General features: G+C 36.7%; 1 protein-coding gene across 10 annotated transcripts in view; it reads right to left on the bottom strand.

Moving 5' to 3' along the window:
* The window catches only part of ERC2 (ELKS/RAB6-interacting/CAST family member 2), a 916980-nt gene that overhangs the window by 525778 nt on the left and 368417 nt on the right, over positions 1-22785 (bottom strand). For all 10 annotated transcript variants that reach the window (XR_006385123.1, XR_006385122.1, XM_044253352.1 and 7 more), the window contains one exon: positions 3169-3336. Coding sequence is in view for 8 of the 10 variants with exons in the window: in XM_044253352.1 (XP_044109287.1) it covers positions 3169-3336 (168 nt within the window). In the remaining 2 variants the exon portion in view is untranslated. The remainder of the gene's footprint in view (positions 1-3168; positions 3337-22785) is intronic.

Genomic DNA, 22785 nt, shown 5'->3' with positions numbered 1-22785 from the left:
AATGGGGATAGAATTTTTGTCCAATTTAATGACTTTTAAAAAATTTCTTGGGTAGTAAGTTTATGTTGCATGAGCTACGTAACAGTCTGAATTTGATCTGGTTCAAATAATGCTACCATGTCCTATAATCCTGGGCACTATACACTTTCCAAATGTACAATGTCATCAAGGTTTTATAATATTTCCTACAAAAACTCAATAGCCAGGTAGCACTTCATCAGCTGAAGTCTGAATTCAGATATGAGAACAGAATACAAAGGCTGCAATTTGAAAACTGTACTGCTCCTCTGACTTCAGCATCACAGCCATAAGAGGATACTCTACTGAACAATTTTCATACCTGTACATTTTTGTCCCTTACTAAAATAACTCCATGGCTGAGAATTATGGAGTAGAGCCAAAAGTATGGCAGTAAAACCAAAATCCATGCTCAATGACTGCTCTTTTCCTACAAAACCTTGCTCAGAGATACTCTGTCACCTGGTTCTCTGTTTATTCAACTTCACTTCCTTCTTCAAGTAACAAAATGCTCTGAGCACTGTGTTCATGCCTGCTGCCTAGACATGTGACCTATTCACGTGGCTTATGGAGGACACAAGATTTCTGAGACCCAGGACTCTAAAGGCAAGACTGACAGATACGAGGTGCAAGCCTAGTTTCGCCAGGTTAAACATGGCTATGAAAGGAGCATACCCATTTCTATTGGCATCAAAACAGAGTGCTGGTTGCCAAAGAGTCTATAAGAAAGAAATCTTAAGTAATACTACATGTCTGACATTGACATAAGTTTATTATTTCTTCCATGCCAACACACCCTAATCCAAAACTTATGCTGTTCCAATCCAGGCCTGCCCTAAAACAGCCAATTATGCTGAATGTGGTCAAAACTTGAAGTAGTCTCCAGTCCCAAAGACAATGTTTCATTGGCCCATTAGCTTCTGTATTAGTTTCACATTTTGAGTTGGTTTCTGAATTGTGTGCATTACTTCTTTGGGGATTTTCTCTCCTTTATATGGCAAGTATAATAGAACTCCTTCCCCCATACTAGGTTGCAGTGGTATTACTTCCTCCTCAAATGGACTGGTTAACACTCAATGGGAAAAAAAAAAAAAAACACGAAGCTAAAGAACTGCTCTGAATACACATGAAATATTTCCTAATCCATTATCTACATGGTTTAAATAAGTGGGATTATAATCATGTTCCCAAAAGAGCCATAATATACCATTGGCTTTGTTCTAGAACTTCCAAACTAGCCCCACACCTTTGAGCCTTGCTTTTGGAGCAAAGTATAAAATTTTGCAAAATGTGCACATCAGAAATGTCATTTGCCACATTTGCATTGAAAGTATCCTCCCAAATTCTTTACCAAGAACACCAATGTCATTTATTCCTCAAGAATAAAAGCACTTAGTCTCAACTCCTTGTAAAACAAGCAATTGTGATTTTCTTCATTGATTGACACCTGGTATCATCATAAAACCTGAGGTCCAAAGGAAAATGAGGCTTATTTTCTCAACTTGTTATAACCACTTTTTTCTATTTTCTCAAAGACAAAAAACCAAAAAACTTGCATCTAGGTTGCATGACCTTGGGCAAGCCTACCATAGGCTTCAGTGTCCTTCACTTTCCTGGGGTTAATAACTATACACACCTCAAAGGATTATGGTAAAAAAAAAAAATAAGTCAACATTGCATATAATGAGCATAGCAAAGTATCCAGCATACAGTGTTCAACGTAAGTTCAATAAATGTCAGCTTTCATCATTATTCACTGCTGGGGATTTTAAATGAAAAGTTTTCTTTTGAATCCTTAGTACCTGCCCCAAGAATTGCCCTTTTGTCTCTCTGTTAGTCCTATCTGCCCTTGACAGCCCCATTGATTCAAGGGTCCTTGGTCATGTCTTCTGAGCTCTCTTCTATACATCTGTACCAATTAGCTGGAGCTGCAAAGGGAAGATCAAATTACCAGAGCCTTGTCTGTAAAGATTTCAACAGAAATGAATTAATAATATGATCCATCAGATCACCAATACCCTGAGAGTGAGGATGGAAGCCACAGGGGCTGGGGGTTGCTTCAGGGGCATGTGACTTATATAGCAGCACAGGGAAGACCCCATGCTCAGAAGAGCCCTGGACTTGGTTTCATGCTCATCCAGAAATTCCCAATAAAGTGTGAATGATTTTCGTTTTGCAAAATTATGTAGGTGGTTACTATGACTGGAGAGTTTTGATCAGACTGATATAAACTGTTTTAAAAGGCCTACTCCAGCTTTTATGTTCAGAACAGCCTATAGGAAAGGTAGGAGTGGAAACAAAAAATGGCTAGGATGTTGCTGGTATAAACAAGGTGGGAGATGATAGTGGCAAATAACACCAGAAGGAGGGACTAATTAGAGTTCATTTGTCAGCAGCTGTAGCCTGGGTGGCCAGCAACATGCCTGTTTACGTCAGTGTCCCAGCCAGCTGGCTCCTCCTGCCCACCACCAGTTCCTACCCAGTTTCCATGCTAGTAGAAAACGGGAATTAAAAAAAAAAAAAAAATCAGGGTGTATTCCCCAAATCTGGATCCCTTACAACAGAGAAAATGAGCTGCTGAGGGAAAAAAGGAAAGAAGGGCCCTAGCTAGATCAAGCGTCTTCTGTGTTAGGTGACTGTAGTCAGCAGCTTATTATATATTGTCTCATTGATTCCAATTAAGTAATAGAGGTAAACAATAGTCATCACTCACACACACACACAAAACAAGAGTAAGATGTACTAAAACATACATAAATTTAAAAATGCATCTAAAATATCTTAACGACCCACAGAATACATTGCTCAACTCTCCATAAGGAAAAAAATACTAACTTTACAGACTTGTAATTATTTTAGATGTATATCTCAATTTGTATAATTATCTCTATATTTAAGCTGGAAAATACAGAAAGAATCATCACTATTTAGTTTTCAGGTAATCAAATAGAAAATTCATCAGGCTATGCTAAAAATGGCATGATACAATAAACAGTAAGTTAAATACCAGTAAGTGAAAATTTATACTTCCTAATCTAAAACTTTAAAAAAAATAGTTTCTTCTCTTCCATGTGCTCAAAAATTTCTCTGAAATGACAGAACATGAATGATTCCAATTCCCAAGCTAGAGGGCTTATGTGAGCTACTCACCTTCTTCTGAAGAACATTGATTTTTCTTTCCTTCACTTCTAACATATCCTTCATGTCTCGAATCTCTCCAGCCAGTGTCCCCTTCTCTTCCGTGAGGTCCTGTAGCTGTTTTGTTTTTTTATTGAGAAAAGATTCTTTCTCCTCCAGTCGTAACCTCAGCGCATCTACCTGAAGTCAGGAAAAGGAAAGAAGGGGGCAGTTTTACACAGTGGTCATCAGTAACCATCAGTCATGCCCTGGGAGGGAGTGGGGCAGCAGTGTGGCCTTTTCAGCCCAGCATGGTCCTACCATTGCTCATGCTCATCTCAATGCCATGTGTTTTAACAGCCTGTATTTACCTTAAAGTCCCATTGTGTGTGTATCTGAACAGTGATGCTTTTTTTAAAATCAAAAGTTCTTATGAAATAGTAGTATGTCTCCCTGCTAAGGAAAACAAAGCACATTGATAATCCATTGTGCGGGGAGGGCACAACCCTGCTCGGGCTCTGCAGCACCCTCCAAGAATATGGAGAACACAATGGGCCATGCCACAGACATCTGGAAGAACAAGACTGACAAGTAGAGAAATACTCCTGCATTAGAAAAATACAGGTTGCCAAGAAGAAGGAAATGCTATGGAAATGACCATTCTCCAGTGTTATGAAAGACTGCTTTCCAAATATTAAAGAAACAAAAAAGAGACAAAAAAATCCTATTTCTATCTTAGCTCAAAAATTAGATTATTACAATTTCTGCTAATAAAATGAGGAAACATAAGCTTTATTTTTCACACTTAATATTCCAAAGACCAAGTGCAAAAAAAGTTTATGTGGGTAATGTGAGATTTGGGGGTGATGGGAGAATTTAATCCTCACCCTCCATACCAGCAATTTGATGGATAGTAGCTACAGCAACAATCAAGAAGTAGTGAGTTGGCTAACTGAACATAATGAAAACAAACAAACACAATAATTTAATTATGTTTGGGGGGGGGGGGGAAAAGAAGAAGAAGAAGTAGTGAGGCAAGCATGTTACTTAGAAATATCAAAATAACCAGGCAAAAAGAGTTGAAATAGGTTGTCTTGGGGAAGAAGAAATGGGATAGGGGTAAGTAGGGGTCTGCTGCATCTTGTCACAAGTCTTGTTGAGCATTTGTCTATTATGCTACCAGCAAATAAAATTTGGACCAAAAAAAACAAAAAAGACAAAAATTTTAAAAAGAAAAAAGAGACAGGAATACCATAATAAACCAAAATAAAAAGATATATAAATTCTATCAGGACACAAATTCAAAAGGCAACTTGGCACACTGGAAAGGACACGTTGGTTTTGGGCTGGGTTCTGCTTCTATCTAGCTATGAGAATCAGGACAAATAACTCCTCTACCAGCCCTCCAGCCTCAGTTTCCCTATCTATGAACAAAAAGGTTGGAACCCACTAAGTGCCTGACATTTTTTTAATGTTAAAGGCAAGAATCAGTCTTAGGTAGAATACATTAGGAAAGAACAATGATATTAGAAATAAAGTTATCAGGGGCGCCTGGGTGGCTCAGTTGGTTAAAGCCTCTGCCTTTGGCTCAGGTCATGATCTCAGGGTCCTAGGATCGAGCCCCACATTAGGGCTTTCTGCTTAGCAGGGAGCCTGCTTCCTTCTCTCTCTTTCTCTGCCTGCCTCTCTGCTTACTTGTGATCTGTCGCCGTCAAATAAATAAAATATTTTTAAAAAATAAAAATTTTTTTAAAAAAAGAAATAAAGTTTATCAGAGTAGAAACTCCCTTTTTTACCCCTTTCCAAGAAAGAAGCACTAAAGTTGTGTTTCTTTTTTTTTTTTTAATTTAAGATTTTATTTAGTTATTTGACAGAGAGAGATCACAAGCAGGCAGAGAGGCAGGCAGAGAGAGAGGAGGAAGCAGGCTCCCTGCCGAGCAGAGAGCCTGATGCGGGGCTCAATCCCAGGACTCCGAGACCACGACCCGAGCTGAAGGCAGCAGCTTAACCCACTGAGCCACCCAGGTGCCCCTAAAGTTGTGTTTCTAAAGGTCAAGGGTGATGAGAAGTTGATGAGTAGAGAGTTTTTCCAGTTTTTTTTCCTAGAAAGGAGGTCCCAGCAAGGGAAGGGGTGAAACAAATGCTTGAAGCCCGGTTGGTAGAAGGACCCTGAACACATTATGAGACAAGATGGACATTCTGTGACCACACAAGGTGGAAACAGCAGATTCCTTAAACATCTGATGGCCATGCCTCTTCTTAGATAAGAACCATAAAAATCTAGGGGCTGGGAAGTGAAGGGGATATAGCCACTACTATAATCTGGAGTGCCATCTTTTATGTATAAACTAAAAATCGCATTTCTTTTTTTTTGCTAGATAGGATGAAGCCCCAAAGAGATGTTATTCTAGTTTGGTAGATGGAGAGGACTTGAAACAAAGATAGGTCATCTGAGAATCTGGGATGTTTAAGCTTTAGTGCAGCTGGCGTGAATTTTCATTTAGTCAAGGGAAGATCTCCAGGACATGAATATCCCCTTCACTTCCCAGCTCCTAGATTTCTATGGCCCTTACATAAGAAGAGGCATGGCCATCAGATGTTTAAGGAATCTGCGGTAGTGGCTATAAGGGGTTACATTCAATTGTAGAGACTTCCCACAGGCTGACCAGGACTCAGTGTGAATCTGAGAAGAAACTGTGGTCCCATTAATCCTGCATTCTAGCTGTCAAAAATGGGTGGTCTATATCTGGAGTAGAGGAAACACTCAACATTCAAAACTGTGATATAAATAAATTACAACATGGGAGGTAGTAAAAGGTGCTGGAGAGAGTTTAGAAAAAGACACTCTGTATGATAAATAATATGCTTAACATTTACTGTGCCTTCTCGCCACAAGTGATCTATTAGTGTCCTGCTACATCTTTCTGAGCCTAGAAGAGACACAACGCTAGGTGTAAGAATGTTTCTCCGGGAGTAAGATAGAGAGTAAGGATGGCCACAATCAACACATTGCTCACAACACCCAAACTCTACATGGTAGGAAACAGCCTGTGCCAGCTAAGGTTTTTCTGTTTGGGAAATTATTTTCCATGCACCCAAATGCATTTATTAGCTTCAAAGGAATTTTAATCATGACCTTCAATCACTTCAGCCTACCCTTATAGCTTTGCAGTCTCTTAGAATCAAGACATGAGGTTTAAGGGTCTATATTTTAAAAAATAAAACTTTGACCTAAACTGCATCCAATTCTAAACCAACATTAGCCCAGTTTGCAGTAAGCCAGTATGACATCATTTCTAAAAATCAAATTTTAACTTCCAGATGGTGCAAAACCACAAGCAGGCACACAGGCCTCCTGATACACAGAAGTTTAAATACAGGGAAGATTAGGAAAGAAAGACTACAGTCAATTAAAAATTTGAATATGTATTTCCAAATTGGGCTCTCCTCACAAATGTCTGGACTTCACTCAACAGTGTACATCATTTATAAAAGAATCAGAAAAGCCTTGATGGTTAGATTATATTCCAACATCAGGTAGAGACATAAAAGTTAAAATGTTTGGGAATATGAAATACCTTTCTCTGCCTCTTCACTCAACACCAAATAATTTTAAGGGCCTTGACTCTCTCTCTCTTAAACTTTGGCAGTTGACTCAATAATAAAACTTGGCAAGGCAAAGAGCACCATCATTTCCCAGAAAAACAAAAGAAAATTAGAACTATATGATATAGTCAGCACACAAAGACCCATAGGCTGAATTTCCAATTTTTACATATGACTTAACCGCATGGGAACTAGTCACCTAAAGTTAAAACTAGGACAATCTTTTCATTTTAGGAGAATTACTCATTTCCTTCTGATCCAGTTGAATGTGTATTTGTGTGTGTGTATGTATGTGTGTGTGTGTGTGTGTGTGTGAAAGCACTTGTAACTTATAAAAATTTAACCTTTTATCCGGCAGTATAAAAAATGAAATATTTGTTATCACTTCAGCTCCAGGTACTAACTTGAAAGAAAAGGGCCATGGTAATAAAACGGGCAAAAATTGCCAAAATCAGAGTTAAGTATTATTAATCTTTATGTCAGCACCCAGGAATTATAAGCAGTTCCAATAGTGAGGTATGTTTCTAGAAGTGCTATACATAAGCTTCCCGACCTTTCTGCTGTATTTTGCATAGGCTTCGGAAACAGTTTCAGTGTTGTGACCAAACACTAAGTGCTACTTGATGTGCCATAAATAATTTTTAAAAAATCAAATGGTTCATTTCAATCGTAAAATGACTACAGCAAAACTTGAGAAAATAAAAAAAAAATTTTTTTTAAACCCTTGAGAGGGGAAAGGAGCCACTTGAAAATTTTCGCAGATTAAATACAACTTACTTGACAACACTTCAGGAATTGAATAAACACACTATCACAAAGAACAATTTTAAAAGAAAATGAAACTGGAACACTCACAAAACTCCCAATATAGTTTTATTTCACATTCAAAATTTCGTTTGTTTGTTTTTCCTAATAGCAGACTTGGATTAAGGGTATATTTGAATTTGATTCAACTTGCAATCATTCAAATGGGAAGACAGTTTCAATTTGAAAGTATGTATAATGTACACAGCCTCCAAAGACCCAAACACTAAAAATAACCTAAAATCAAAAACTTATTATTGTGGTAACCACTAATTCTCACTCACATCCAATTCTCCTTTCCTTCCTGAACCCAGGAAAGATCTCCCTTCCCAGCCCCTTGCAGGAAGATAGGGGTATGTGTTTTATTCTTGAAATGTAAGCAGAAGTGACATATGTCACTTCCTGTCCATCCATCCCCACATTCTTTCCCTTACTCAGAGATCTTGAAAGCTACATTTTCCAGATGGTAGAGCTGTAAGATGGTAGAACCCCCATAAATCTAGATCCAAGTGACCATGAGAAGCAGGGTCACTACCTACCTTCTGTTGCTGTAATCCCCAACCCTCAACATGGGCTGGATTTACAGTATCATATGTCAAACTACTCAGAAATTATTATAATTTCCACTGGTTTTGCTAAGGAGTGGGTACCTTAAAACTAGAAAGGTCTTAGAAATTGCTATAAACCTAAAAGAAAAAGGGCCATTATTCCTCCCTTTACTCCTTCTATGTATAGGACCTCAAAATCTACTTTCCCCTAGCCTTTCACCCCAAATCCAAAGAAGGGGGGTAAAGACAGAAAGCAAGGACAGAACTAAATGGAGCAAGTAGCGGAACCCTGGGGAGTGGACGCTAAGGTCAAATGTCAAGATATTGGGAACAGAGAGAAAAAGATCAAAGAGGAAGAATACTCTGAAGCACACTGGTTTGAACGTCCATTTGCATAGTAAAGTGGCCCAAGTGGACAACTCTGTTTTGCAAAAGTCTCTGCATTACAAATATATATGTTCAAGCAACCCATGGTAATGGCCACGGACTTACCCATAGGCCTTCCAAATTTCAGGAACACAGTAAGGTGTTAGAAGCAAAATGAGGATAATAACAATACCTCCTTCATCAAGTTATTTTGAAGATTAAATTAAATTAAATGTAATGCACTTAGCACAGTGCCTGGCACCTAGAAACACTCAATAAATCTTCGCTATTGTTACTATACTATTCTGCTTTCTACAACTACTAACCCAGTGATTTATATACTGTAGGAATGCAATAAAGATTGCTAATCAGCAGCCCTCAGGAAAAGTGGAGACTCAGCAAATAAGATTTTGTGCTCTGACAAGTAGCATGGTGTTATATTGTCTGTCATTTACTTTAAAATATTTCAGCATACACTGTATAATGTGTGTGTGTGTGTGCACGCGCGTGTGTGTGTGTGTGTAGAGGCTTAAGGGTGGGTGGATGGATGGGTGTATTTCCCAACTGGAAATAAATTCTCTAGGGGTAGTTAATTAGCCTATGAAAGACTTTAATTAAAAGCTGGCATGCCATAGTCAGCTACCAAAAGTTCCAAGATACTCTTTATATTTGATGAACACTTGAAATTTGGTCAATTAACATAATTGATGTGAGGAGTGATTTTTCCTTGGTGATGTGAGTGGTGTTTGAGATATGTAGATTGGCTAGAAATGCTACACAAGTACTCCTACTCTTCCAGGAACAAGATTTGAGATGGTTTGTCCAATGTAGATATGATGTAAGCCACATTTGTAATTTTAAATTTTCTAGTAGCCCTGTAAAAAAATAATGAAAATAAACAGGTAAAATCACTTTTAATAATGTATTTAATTTGGCCCACTATATCCAAAACATTATTTGACCTCTAATCAATAAGAAAAATATTAATGAGGTATTTTACATTCTTTTTTCTTCAAAATCCAACATTTATTTTACCCTTTCAACATATCTGAATTAGGACAAGCCACAATTCAGGTGTTCAATAGCCACATATGGCTCATAGCTACCACTTTGGACAGTGCAAGCCTATGACTAGTAAGCACAAAAGTTTCAACCTTTAAATTTCAATATCTCCTGCATAAAAATGCTTTAGGGTGGATTCTGGACCAAACAAGGTTGCCTGAGCTCTACCCAGAAAATATCATCGCATTGACCCAGCTAGTGTAAACCATTTTTGGCCTCAAAAGGATGGACCTTAGGAACCTGAAGAAGCACTTTGAGAGATTGTGAAGTACTACATAAAGGCAAGGTCATGGGGCATGAATCCTACAGTCCTCCTTGTCTAACCACCCCTGATCCTGAGATCAGGAGAACCCTGAGAACCACGTAACTGTCAATGACCTAACTGGTTGGTGATTCTGTTAGCACAGTCTTTCTGGAGTCTTGTTGAAGAGAAGAATTTAGAATAATCATTGCTTTTTAAAAACTCTTTTTATACCAATCCTAATTATAGCAAAAGTTACCTTTCAGAAAAAATGTCCTTCAGCAGCTGTACCATCAAACACCAGCTATATAGATGAGCTTATGTCTATCTCTTACACTATGCTTGGTTGGGTTATGCCCTTCTACTCTTGGATTTCTGCGGCTATTTTGATTTCAGATTTTACCTCTCTGTAGGAGCTTTTTAAAAAAATATATAATAACTAGAATACACATTCACTTAATAACTATTAAGAATCGATTTTGTATCAGGCATTGTTCTAGCTTAGACATACAACTTTTTAATAAGGCCATCAGGTCTATGACTTATTGAACCATATATTTGTAAAGTTGGAGGTGAGGGAGAGCAAACAATTATTACGTCAATATCATCAGTAAACACAATTTTTAGAATAAGTGGGAAATAATACAAATATAAAATCTAAAAGCTTACATAAAATACTTATAAAAATGGAATGACAAAAGGCTGATTTGTGAATATTTGTGTTTATTGGTGAAAATGTATATGTTTGTGCTTGTATGTGCACAAAATAATAAAAATCCATGATTCAGCAAATATCGGCTAATGTAAATCAAACCTGGAAAGACACTTTGGTATTCAGTAAAATGGTATATTTAACCAATAGCTGCTCTTTGCTATGCAATCTTAGAACACTAAATGGTCTTCACTGATCTTTATGAACAGATGATGTATTTCCTCTTTTAAAAAATTATTTTCTAGCTGTGTCCATTAAAGAGGCTTCTTTAAGAAAGGAGAGCCTGGGTGACTCAGTCAGCTGAGCATCTGCCTTTGGCTCAGATCATGATCCTGGGGTCCTGGGATCGAGTCCCAGACTGGGTTTCCTGTTTAGCAGGGAGTCTGCTTCTCCCTTTTGCCCCTTATTCCACTCATGCTTCTCCCTCTCTCTCACTCCGTTTCTTTCTCTAATAAGTAAATAAATAAATAATCTTAAAACAAAAACAGCTTAGAAAAAGTGACTACTTCTACACAATGAACACCTACCCAAAATGCCCAGACTGTGGTCTCTAAAAACCATACCTCACTAAAAGAAATCAGTTTCATGGTAGAAATGATTAATTTTAGATCTGTAGCAAGAAACATACAAGGTAAATATAGTGTACTTTGTTGAACCAGAAAGCATGGAAATTACTAAAGGCCAAACAGTCTTTTTATTGGTCATGCACGGAACAACTGGATGCTGTTATACGAACAGACAGGAGGCAGGAATGGAGTCTGGGAACAGGTAGGGAGCTACAGCAGTCAACCAGAGGAGAGACAGTAGCTGCCACAACCAGGATGGAGGTGATAGAGAGGAAGTCGTAGCCTGTACTTGAGACATATTTTGAATTACAATCAGAAGGCAGCTGGCAGAACTAAGGGTTTATATGTATAGGGATGAAAGGAAGGAAGGAATCAAAAATAATTCCTGGCTGAAGCAACTCTTTGGATAATGCAACTATTGCCTGTGCAGGGAAAGATTAGGGAGAATCAGACTTAGGGGTGGGAAAGCAAGAGTCTGAGATTAAGTGACACATAGTTTGAGATGCAAGGAAACATCCAAAAGGTAAATGGCTATATAATTTGGAAGACCCTGACACAATAAACCTGAACTACAGTCTAACTTATGTATGAATAAGCAGTCCTGTACTTCTATTTATATTCCTCCCAAAGACTAATTAGGACATCTACTGCCCATTTAAACATAACTCCCACTTAAAAGCAACAGTTTGAAATCAAGTTAATAAACACTTGTAAAATGATGACATCAATACCACTGAAAACCAAGAGATATCCCTTTCCTAAAAAGATTCCTTGTTTTTTATCTTTATTTTTAAGGTCTCTCTTCTCCACACAGTTATGAGTAGCAAGAGATTTGGTCATTTCTACTATGCCCTTAAGCTCCTCAAGGGGAATGTCAATGATGTATTTACCATCATATTGATCACTCAGTCAGTAGATTGATAATGACTGGGAATAATTGGACTACATGGTTCTGCTTCTATGGGCTGGCTTATCTTTAGCAATCAAAAGCTTATGCATTTGACCAAGGCAAAAAACCTATATTATATTTTAAGATATTTAGATAGCACAAAAAGAAACAATAATGGCTATATTATAAAGTGCTTCATAATTTACAATATACCTTTCTCCTAAATTATAAGTCTGTGCCCTTATACTATTTCAATAGAAAAAACTAAAATTCAGGGATATTTAGTATTGCATAACCACATGCCGTGGTTATAAAAGTTAAGTTACAATCACCAGCTTGTTAATAACACAGCTGAGATTTTCAGGTTGTAAAGATGCATTTTGTCTTACCTACCTGTCAAAAAATTTTACTCAAGACCCACATGCCACCTACTTGAAGAAAACAATGCTTGGTTAAGAGTGCTTCGTATCACCCACATGGAAGAATTTGTATCATATGTGGGTTAATAATCCAGCCAACTTTATAAAGCTGTTTTCATACTTAAGTTTTTGGCTACTTCTTACACTAAAATTAGGTGGTTTTAAGTGACTAGTCCAAAGTTCAAAATTTAATGTTCGGTTCAGTTCCAGCAAATTTCTGAAAACACATGGGAATTGTAACTCATGTGTTAATACTTAAAGTTTTTGTTAATAAAACTTCCAACACTAACCTTACCTCATTGAACTTACCTCACTGGCTTTTATGCTCACTATAAAACTATAGCTGTCATAATATTTTTGAATTACTACAAAAGGAAGTAAGCCATTCCAAAGTCAATGTTATTTTGCAACATGATGATAGTTATAAATTCAAAATACTTAAAACCAATTTGCAAAGCTATCAATCTTAGTACCTCCTAACATTTAAAAACCCCATCTTCAAAACATTCACTATTATCAAAAAAACAAGTTTAAGAAAACACCATGTATCATTCATATTGCACCTTCCCTTCAAGTAAGCACTTCATATTTAAACAAGAAGATGCATTTTAACATGAAATTTTAAAATACTGTTTCTATTTAAATATGCCATGAACTTCGTAAACTATCACTGAAGCCCAAAGAACTAAAATCACTGATAATTTAGTACCTAGATTAAGTAATAATTTTATGATCTCAATGTCAGTGCTTTTCAATAAATCCAGATAAGTAATCACCTTCTAGGTATGCTTGACATGTTTGTCAATGACTGAGAAATTAGGAACTGTAGTCATTTTATTTAGAGTATAATTAAACCCATATTTTAAAGTCATATTGCTCAAATCAAGACTCAGACTCCAGAAGGATGGGCACTTGTGATCAAGGATACATTAGTTTGCTACAAGAATTGTTTTATGTTGTCTTTTCTTTTTGGTGATTATCTCAAAAGTTAAATCAATTTATTCTGGATCAAAAAATAACTCCTTATAAGCAAGAATTGTTAAAAGATTTCAGTATCTGCCTTTGTGTTTGCATTTAAGATTCCTTTGGGGGTAAAATGGAGAAAGCACAGAAGGACTTCTTACTTCTCTGATATGTTCCCTTAAAATCTTTGCCATCAGACATCGTGGTGGCCATGCAAATAAGAGGTTCATCAGAACTACAGAAACAGCAATCTGAGAAAACAGGGTATCACACAGAACACCACTATGCTGACCTCCTTTACTAGCACCGGAGCCATAGTGGTTGGCACCATATTCATATCAAGTATAAATTAATGTCTAGCAAATAATCTTTTTCCATATAAACTTAATATCATTAGTTTAAATTTTATACACTTTGGCACTATATTTTCATTTCATTTCATTTTGATTTGGCTTCATAGATCTGTAAGTTATAGGCATGCCTAGTCTTCCCTTTGTGCCTAATTAAGTAACAAAAGTAATAATTGTTACATTAAGCAATACTGACTGTCTACAGCATTCTTTTCATTTTTTTCTTTTAAAAGAAATTTATTTTTCTTCTCAAGTGTAAAACAAACTGCTCTAAGTAAATAGTATTTATTCTTTGAAATCTTCCTGGGTGATGTGCAAATATTAAATGGAGGAGTAGAGGTGTGTTCCATGATCAAGCTAACTGGGGAAATGTGGCTAGCTTTCCTAATTTATGGTAAACATTAGTATATTAAAGTTTTGACATCCCATAACAAAGATCTTACCTAACTTGCCTTTTCCTGCATCTATTTCAGCACAAAAACCTTGATTTTCTAAGAACACATAATATCTTTCAGAGGTGTTTAGGAAAGATTGTTCTCAAGTATCTTTTAGCCATGAAATATTAAGTCTCGGCATAGATATGAAATGTTTGATTGTGGTGAGTTGAGGACACACCACTGAATTAGACTCAGAAGGCCCTGGCTCAGAGTCAACTGAATATTTTCAAGTTGTATGTACCTCATAGTGTGATGCACCAGGGTGTCTTGTGCATTCCTCAGGGCCACCTGTGAAGGAGTTCTTGTTTACAAGTAATAACACTGAAGCTCTGAGGGCCTGTAGAGCTATCTCAGTAGATTGCATTAAAGCCCCATCTTCTGATTCAACATCTACTCCATAAGACTGCTTCTAGGTTCATTTATGGCTCTGCTGGCACTTGGAGGTGGGGCCTTTGCAGAAATCACTTGCTTCTCAGGGACTCGGGTACCACCTCTATAAACCAATAAAATTTTGTTCAATGGCCTCTAAAGTCATTACCAACCCCAAACTTTTATGATGTCTGAAAGTGAGTGATCCAGATACTAAAACATATTGACTGATATCCAAGATCTATTAAGAACTCCTCAAACTCAACAACCAAAAAACAGATAACCATGTCGAAAAATGGGCAGAAGACATGAACAGACACTTCTCCAAAGACATACAAATGACTAACAAACACATGAAAAAAATGTTCATCATCATTAGCCATCAGGGAAACTCAAATCAAAACCACACTGAGATACTACCTTACACCAGTTAGAATAGCCAAAATTAACAAGACAGTAAACAGCAAGTGTTGGAGAGGATGTGGAGAAAGGGGAACCCTCTTACACTATTGGTGGGAATGCAAGTTAGTACAGCCACTTTGGAAAACAGTGTGGAGATTCCTTAAGAAATTGAAAATAGAGCTATCCTATGACCCTGCAATTGTACTACTGGGTATTTACCCCAAAGATACAGATGTAGTGAAAAGAAGGGTTGTCTGCAAACCAATGTTCATGGCAACCATGGCCACAATCACCAAACTGTGGAAAGAGCCAAGATGCCCTTCAACAGATGAATGGATAAGGAAGATATGGTTCATATATACAATGGAATATTCCTCCATCAGAAAGGATGAATACCCAACTTTTATATCAACATGGATGGGACTGGAGGAGATTATACTGAGTGAAATAAGTCAAGCAGAGAGAGTCAATTATTATATGGTTTCACTTACTTGTGGAGCATAAGGAGTAACTTGGAGGACATAAGGAGAAGGAAAGGAAACATGAATTGGGGGAAATCTGAGCAGGAGATGAACCATGAGAGACTGTGGACTCTGAGACACAAACTGAGGGTTTGGGAAGGAAGGGGGTGGGGGGATGGGTGAGCCTGGAGGTAAGTATTTAGGAGGGCACATATTGCATGGAGCACTGGGTGTGGTGCATAAACAATGAATCTTGGAGCACTGAAAAAAATTAAGTTAAATTTAAAAAAAAAAACTTTGGTAATTAAATGAGTTTGGCATTGACGCAGAAAGAGAAAGAGGAAATCCAAAATAGATTCACACACTTATGGAAATTCAAAGACTTATTTATTTATTTGAAAGAGAGACAGAGAAGATCAGGGGGAGGGCAGAGGGAGAAAGAGAACCTCAAGCAGACTATGCAGGGCTCAATTTCATGACCCTGAGATCATGACCTGAGCCAAAATCAAGAGTTGGACACTCAACCAACTGAACCACCCAGGCACTATATGATAAAAGTGAGATTTAGATTCAATAAAGAAAATATGGATTATTTAATTAATAGACTGAAAACTATCAACTTACAAAAATAATAAAAATAAAGACTTAACTAACTCCTAATCACAAAAATAAATTCCTAATAAAGAGTTAGATGTAAAAAACTTAAACCATGAAAATTCTACAAAAAATTATGGGGGCTCTTCTTTTTATTTCCAAAGTATAGTAGTCCCCTCTGATCTGCAGAGATATGTTCCAAAACCTCCAGTAGATGCTTAAAACCACAGATAGTACTAAATTCTATATATACTATGTTTTTTTCTATAAATAGATACCTATGATAAAGTTTATAAAATTTATAAACTAGGCACAGTAAGAGATTAACAACAATAACTAGTGTCAAAATATAATAATTATAACAATATACAATAATAAAACTGATGTGAATGTGGTCTCTCTCCTTTTCCCTCTCTCAAAATATTTTTTCTATCATACTCACCCCCTTCTGTTTGTGATGATATGAAATGATAAAATGCCTACATAATGACATGAAATGAGGTGAATGACATAGGCATTCTGACACAGCATTAGGCTCCTACTGAATTTCTGAAACCATGGGAAGAAAAACTGCAGATAAGTGGGGGAATACTCTATAGAAGTACTTCCTAAGCAAGAGAAAAAGCTCAAATACCATAAAGGAAAAGATATACAAATAAGACTAAATAAAAATGAAAATGTCTTCATGAAAAAAGACAAAAGGCAAACGAGAAAATATTTGCAAAAACCAAATATAAAATGCAATGTGAGTTCCAGTATAATGATTCCAACTTAGAATGACAGAAGGAATATGTGCCTGTGTGTACATAGAATATTTCCAGAAGAACACATAAGCAAATAAGTAAGTTTTTTGAATATCTACAATATGCTCAGTTACATAAGTGATAAAAACAAGGATTAAATTAAGATTAGTCAATTACAGTTTTTAAGTTAACTAGGGCATCCCACTGACTATTCTGGGGAGCTCAGAGTAACATAAATCCAATCAGACCCAGAGTTCCCAGTAAATCAACTGGTCATCTGCCTTTCCAATTGACCACTTCTCAGGGCAGAAATGCTGCAGTTAGGAGAAGGCAGGGGCACAATCTTTCCTGAAGAATTATTTATGGCGGTACATATTATAACTGCCAAGACTCTTTATCTAATATATTATTAATACATTGTTCAAAGCCAATTAAGAGTAATAGCTATATAGAGAAGCTCTTAAGCTAGACTCCTCAAATTCATATCTTAGCCTATTAATTATATATAGTATACACTTACATATAAATAATGATATATGATAAAAATAAAATACATTATTTGCAGCCATATATTATATTACACAGTGGCAAACAGTAACTCTATTCTCTGTCCAATTCTAAAATGCTCTGAACACTGGAGCACATCCAGAGAGACAGCACTCAGAGACACCGCTGGGAACAAAGGAAGTGACTGATGCCATTTCCCTCCTCTGCTCCTCAGCATTACTATAGGCCCACTTGTGGGAACCAGTTCAGTACAGATACTCGCTACTTAATACAACAAGCCCCACTCTCTATATTCAGTGGAACCACACCTCCTAGTCACGCTTGCCTCAGTCCCAGCACACCAGGCCCCCTCCCCAAGAAGATCAGCCTAAACCCTTACTCACACCAAATCTCTCTATGGGGAAGTTCCAGCAGTGATGGCAACAGGTCTCATTTCACAAGTAGACCAGACCATACCTAGTTAAAACATGTCATTCAGACCAGTGACCAAACACTGCCCACAACAAGTAAAAAGAGCCTCTGCAGATGACTGGCTTGGAGAATAAAGTGGCCAGGATAAAACAGCAGAACACAAGCAACACACATTAGAGACATTCCCTGAAGTGCCAGACCCTGGGGAAGAGGGGACGCCACATGGCAGGACACTACTTCATAAGGCTATCACTCTCAAGAACAGGAAATGTAGATGACTTTCTTAACACAGTAAACAGGCACAGAGACTTAGACAAAATGAGAAAACAGGGAAATTTATCCTAAATGTAGGAATAGGACAAGGTCATGGCCAGAGATCTAAGCAAAACAGATATATGTAACATGTCTAATAGAGAATTTAAAGTAATGATCATAAGAATGCTCACTGAACTTAAGAAAGAGTGGAAGACATGAGTGAGATACAGAACAAGAGATAAAGAATAACCTATCAGAGTTAAATGGCTCAATAAAGACATGAGAAACAGATTGGGAGGGAGACAAATGATAAGAGACTCTTAATTCTCACAAAACAAACTGAGGGTTGCTGGGGTGAGGGGATAAAGAGAGGGTGGTTGGGTTGCGAACACTGGGGAGGGTATGTGCTATGGTGAGTGCTGTGAAGTGTGTAAATCTGGCGATTCACAGACCTGTACCCCTGGGGCTAATAAGACATTATATGTTAATTAAAAAAAAAAAAGACATGATAAACATGCCTGATAGAATGAATCACAAGGCAGAAGAAGCAAAGAATGAATTAGTGACCTGACCTAGGAGACAGAGTAATGGAAAGTACTCAAGCTGACAAAAGAGGAAAAAAATAGAATTATGAAAAATAAGAACAGACTTAGGGAACCCAGTGACTCCATCAAACACAGTAACATTCATATTATACGTGAGCCAGAGAAGAAGAGAGAGAAAGGGAGGAAGAAAATTTATTGAAAGAAATAATAGCTGAAAACTCCCTTAATCTGGGGAAGGAAACAGATATTCAGATCCAGGAAGCAGAGAGAACTCTCATCAAAATCAACAAAGGCAGATCCACACCAAGACATTTGCAATGAAACTGGCAAAATACAGTGATAAAGAAAAATTTTGAAAGCAGCATGAAAAAACAAACAAACAAAACAAAACAAAACAAAAAAACCAGACAGTAACTTACAAAGGAAAACCCACAAAGCTAGCAAGGGATTTTTCAGCAGAAACTTTCCAAGACAGAAGGTAATGGCGTGATATATTCAAAGTGCTGAAGTGCTGAATGGGAAAAATCTGCAGCCAAGAATACTCTAGCCAGCAAAGGTATTATTTAGAATAGAAGGAGAGATAAAGAGTTTCTCAGACAAACAAAAATTAAAGCAGTTCAAGACCACTAAACCAGCCCTGCAAGAAATATTAAAGGGGACTCTCTGAGTGGAAAGAATAGACCAAAAGTGACAGGACTAGATGGCTTTATAGACAAATTCTAGGAAACACTTGAAGAAGAATTAATATCTATTCTTCTCCAACTATCCCCCCCCCAAAAAAAAAAGATAAAGGAAGGAAAACTTCCAAATTCATATTTGGCTGCATTACCCTGACACCAAAACCAGAAAAGACACCACTGAAAAAAGACAACTACAGGCCAAAATCTCTGATGAACATAGATTCAAAATCTTTAACAAAACACTTATAAACAGAACTCAATAATACATTAAAAAAATCATTCATTGTGATCAAGTGGGATTTATTCCTGGGTTGCAAGGGTGGCTCAATATTCACAAATCAATCAACATAATATATCACATCAATAAGAGAAAGGATAAGAACCATATTTTCAAATAAAATCTTTGAAAAAAAGGTGGGGGAGGTGTCTGGGTGGCTCAGTGGGTTAAGCCTCTGCCTTGGGTTCTGGTCATGATCCCAGGATCTTGGGATCAAGCCCCTCATTGGTCTCTCTGCTCAGTGGGGAGCCTGCTTCCTTCTCGCTCTCTCTCTCTCTCTCTCTGCCTGTCTTTCTGTCAAATAAATAAATAAAATCTTTTTTAAAAGAACCATATTTTCATTTCAGTAGATGCAGAAAAAGCAATTAACAAAGTTAATATCCACTTGTGATAAAACCCTCATTGAAGTAGGTTTAGAGGTAACACACCTCAACATAATAAAGGCCATATATGAAAAACCCACATCTAATATCATCCTTAATGGGGAAAATCTGAGAGCTTTTGTTCCTGAGGTCAGGAACAAGACTGGGATGTACAATCTTACCACTTTAATTCAATATAGTACTAGAGGTCCTAGCCACAGCAATTAGACAACAACAAAAAAATAAAATAAAAGGAATCCAAATCAGTAAAGAAGTAAAATTTTCACTATTTGCAGATGACAAGATACTATATATAAAAAACCCAAAAGACTCTATCAAAAACTGCTAGAGCTGATAAAGGAACTCAGTAAAGTTGCAGGATACAAAATCACTATACAAAAATCTATTGCATTTCTATACACCAATAATGAAGCAGCAGAAAGAGAAATTAAAAAAAACAACCCCATTTACAACTGCACCAAAAATAGTAAGATACTTAAAAATAAACCCAACCAAAGAGGTGAAGGACATGTACTCTGAAAACTACAAAACATGATGAAAGAAATTAAAGAGGACACAAAGAAATGAAAAGACATTCCATGCTCATGGATTTGGAGAACTAATATTGTTAAATATTGTTAAACTGTCTATTGTACCCAAAGCAGTCTATACATTTAATGCAATCCCTATCAAAATATCAACAATATGTTTCATAGAACTAGAAAAAACAAACTTGAAATTTGTATGGAACCACAAAAGATCTTGAATAGCCAAAGTAATCGTAAAAATAGAAATGCAAAGCTGGAGGGTTCACAATTCTGGACTTTAAGTTATATTACAAAGCTGTGTAATCAAAACAGTACAGTACTGGCACAAAAATGGACACACAGATCAATTTAACAGAACAGAAAAACCCAGAAATAAAACTGCAACTATATGATCAATTAATCTTTGACAAAGCAGGAAAGAATATTCAATGGGAAAAGAACAGTCTCTTAAACAAATGGTACTGACAAAACTGGACATCAACACCCAAAAAAAAAAGAAACTGGACCACTTTATTACACCATACACAAAAATAAATTCAAACTGAATTAAAGACCTAAATGTGAGATCTGAAACCATAAAAATCCAAGAAGGAACATAGGCAGTAACCTCTTTAGCATCAGCCATAGCCGCTTCTTTCTAGATATGTCTCCTGAGGCAAGGGAAACAAAAGCAAATATAAACAATTGGGACTACATCAAGACAAAAAACTTCTATGTAGCAAAGGAAACAATCAGCAATACTAAAAGGCAATCTATGTAATGAAAGAAGGTATTTGTATATAAAATACATAAAGAACTTGGGGTGCCTGGGTGGCTCGGGGGTTATGCCCCTGCCTTCAGCTCGGGTCATGATCTCAGGGTCCTGGGATCAAGCCCCACATTGGGCTCTCTGCTCGCCAGGGAGCCTGCTTCCCCCCCTCTCTCTCTGCCTGCCTCTCTGCCTACTTGTGATCTCTCTTTCTGTCAAATAAATAAATCTTAAAAACATACATAAAGAACTTATAATACAACTCAATACCCGAAAAATAAGCAATCTAATTAAAAATGGCAGAAGACATGAACATACATTTCTCCAAAGAAGACATCCAGATAGCCAACAAATACATTACAAGATGCTCAACATCACTAATCATCAGGGAAATACAAATCAAAACTACAATGAGATATCACAATCACACCTGTCAGAATGACTAAAATCAGAAAGAAATCAATCAACAGGAAACAATAGGTATTGGCAAGCTGAGAAAAAGACACACTGTGCACTCTTGTTGGGAATAAAAACTAGTGCAGCCACTGTGGAAAACAGTATGGAGTTTCCTCAGAAAGTTAAAAACAAAACTACCCTATGACCCAGCAATGGCACTACTGAATATTTATCCAAAGAATGCAAAAGCACTAATTCAAAGGGATATATGCACCCATTTTCACAGCAGCATTATTTACAATAGCCAAGATATGGAAGCAGCCCAAGTGTTTACTGATAGAAGAACAAATAAAGAAAACATACACACACACACACACACACACACAGAGGATATTATTCAGCCATAAAAAGAATGAAACCTTGCCATTTGAAGTAACATGGATGAAGCTAGAGTACATTATGCTAAACGAAATCAGTCAGAGAAAAGCAATTACCATATGATTTCACTCATATGAGGAATTTTAAAAAAAAAAGAATAAAGAGGGGTAAAGGAGATAAATTAAGAAACAGACTCCAATTAAAGAAGACAAACTGATGGTTACCATAGGGGCAAGGGTAGGGAGATGGGTTAAATGGGTGATGGGGATTAAGGTGAAGAGCACTGGGTAATGTATGAAATTACTGAATCACTATATTGTATACCTAAAACTAATATAACACTGTCTATTAACTAACTGAAGTGAATGAATGAACGAACGGATGAATGAATGAATTACCCTGAGTAAAATGTCATCAACAAGAAAATTCTGCAAAATGTCTACAGGTATATACTATTTACTCTATATATTCTTATTTTGCAATGTTTCAAATTCAGCCAAATATTTACTACTGAAATAGTTTTCACAGATTTGCTTTTCAAAATATGAAAATTCATCCTAAGATACTCAGAAACATGTTTTACACACACAAATAAATGAAGGAAAGAAAGATTCACTACTATAGCTCCATTGTAACACACCCCACTAAAGTGTATACTAAATTTACGAACACATTTTCACTTTTAAGCCAAGTTGAAGTTTCACATCATTGACTTTTAGGAAAAGCATAAATGATTCTGAAATGGGTGTTAACACCAAACCCTGTGCAAATTACTTTGGCCAGAGCAAGCAACTGTTTCTCTGTTGGGACTTTATACAGACTCTTCCAATTTACAAGAGTTTTGTTACTAAGGAACGTGGAGTTGGATAATAAACACAGCTCCAGGAGTGAAGAAGACAACTGATCAATCATTATAAAAACCAATTAAGCTAGAAACAAGAACTGCCATAACATTTAAAAAATTCAAGTCATGCTAAATAAATATATTCTTTGCTCATTTTTTTTTTCATA

This window comes from Neovison vison, chromosome 6, assembly GCF_020171115.1.
Source record: "Neovison vison isolate M4711 chromosome 6, ASM_NN_V1, whole genome shotgun sequence".
In the NCBI taxonomy this organism is placed as follows: domain Eukaryota; kingdom Metazoa; phylum Chordata; class Mammalia; order Carnivora; family Mustelidae; genus Neogale; species Neogale vison.
The sequence above is the reverse complement of the archived record's forward strand: the minus strand, read 5'-3'. Positions and strand labels throughout refer to the sequence as shown.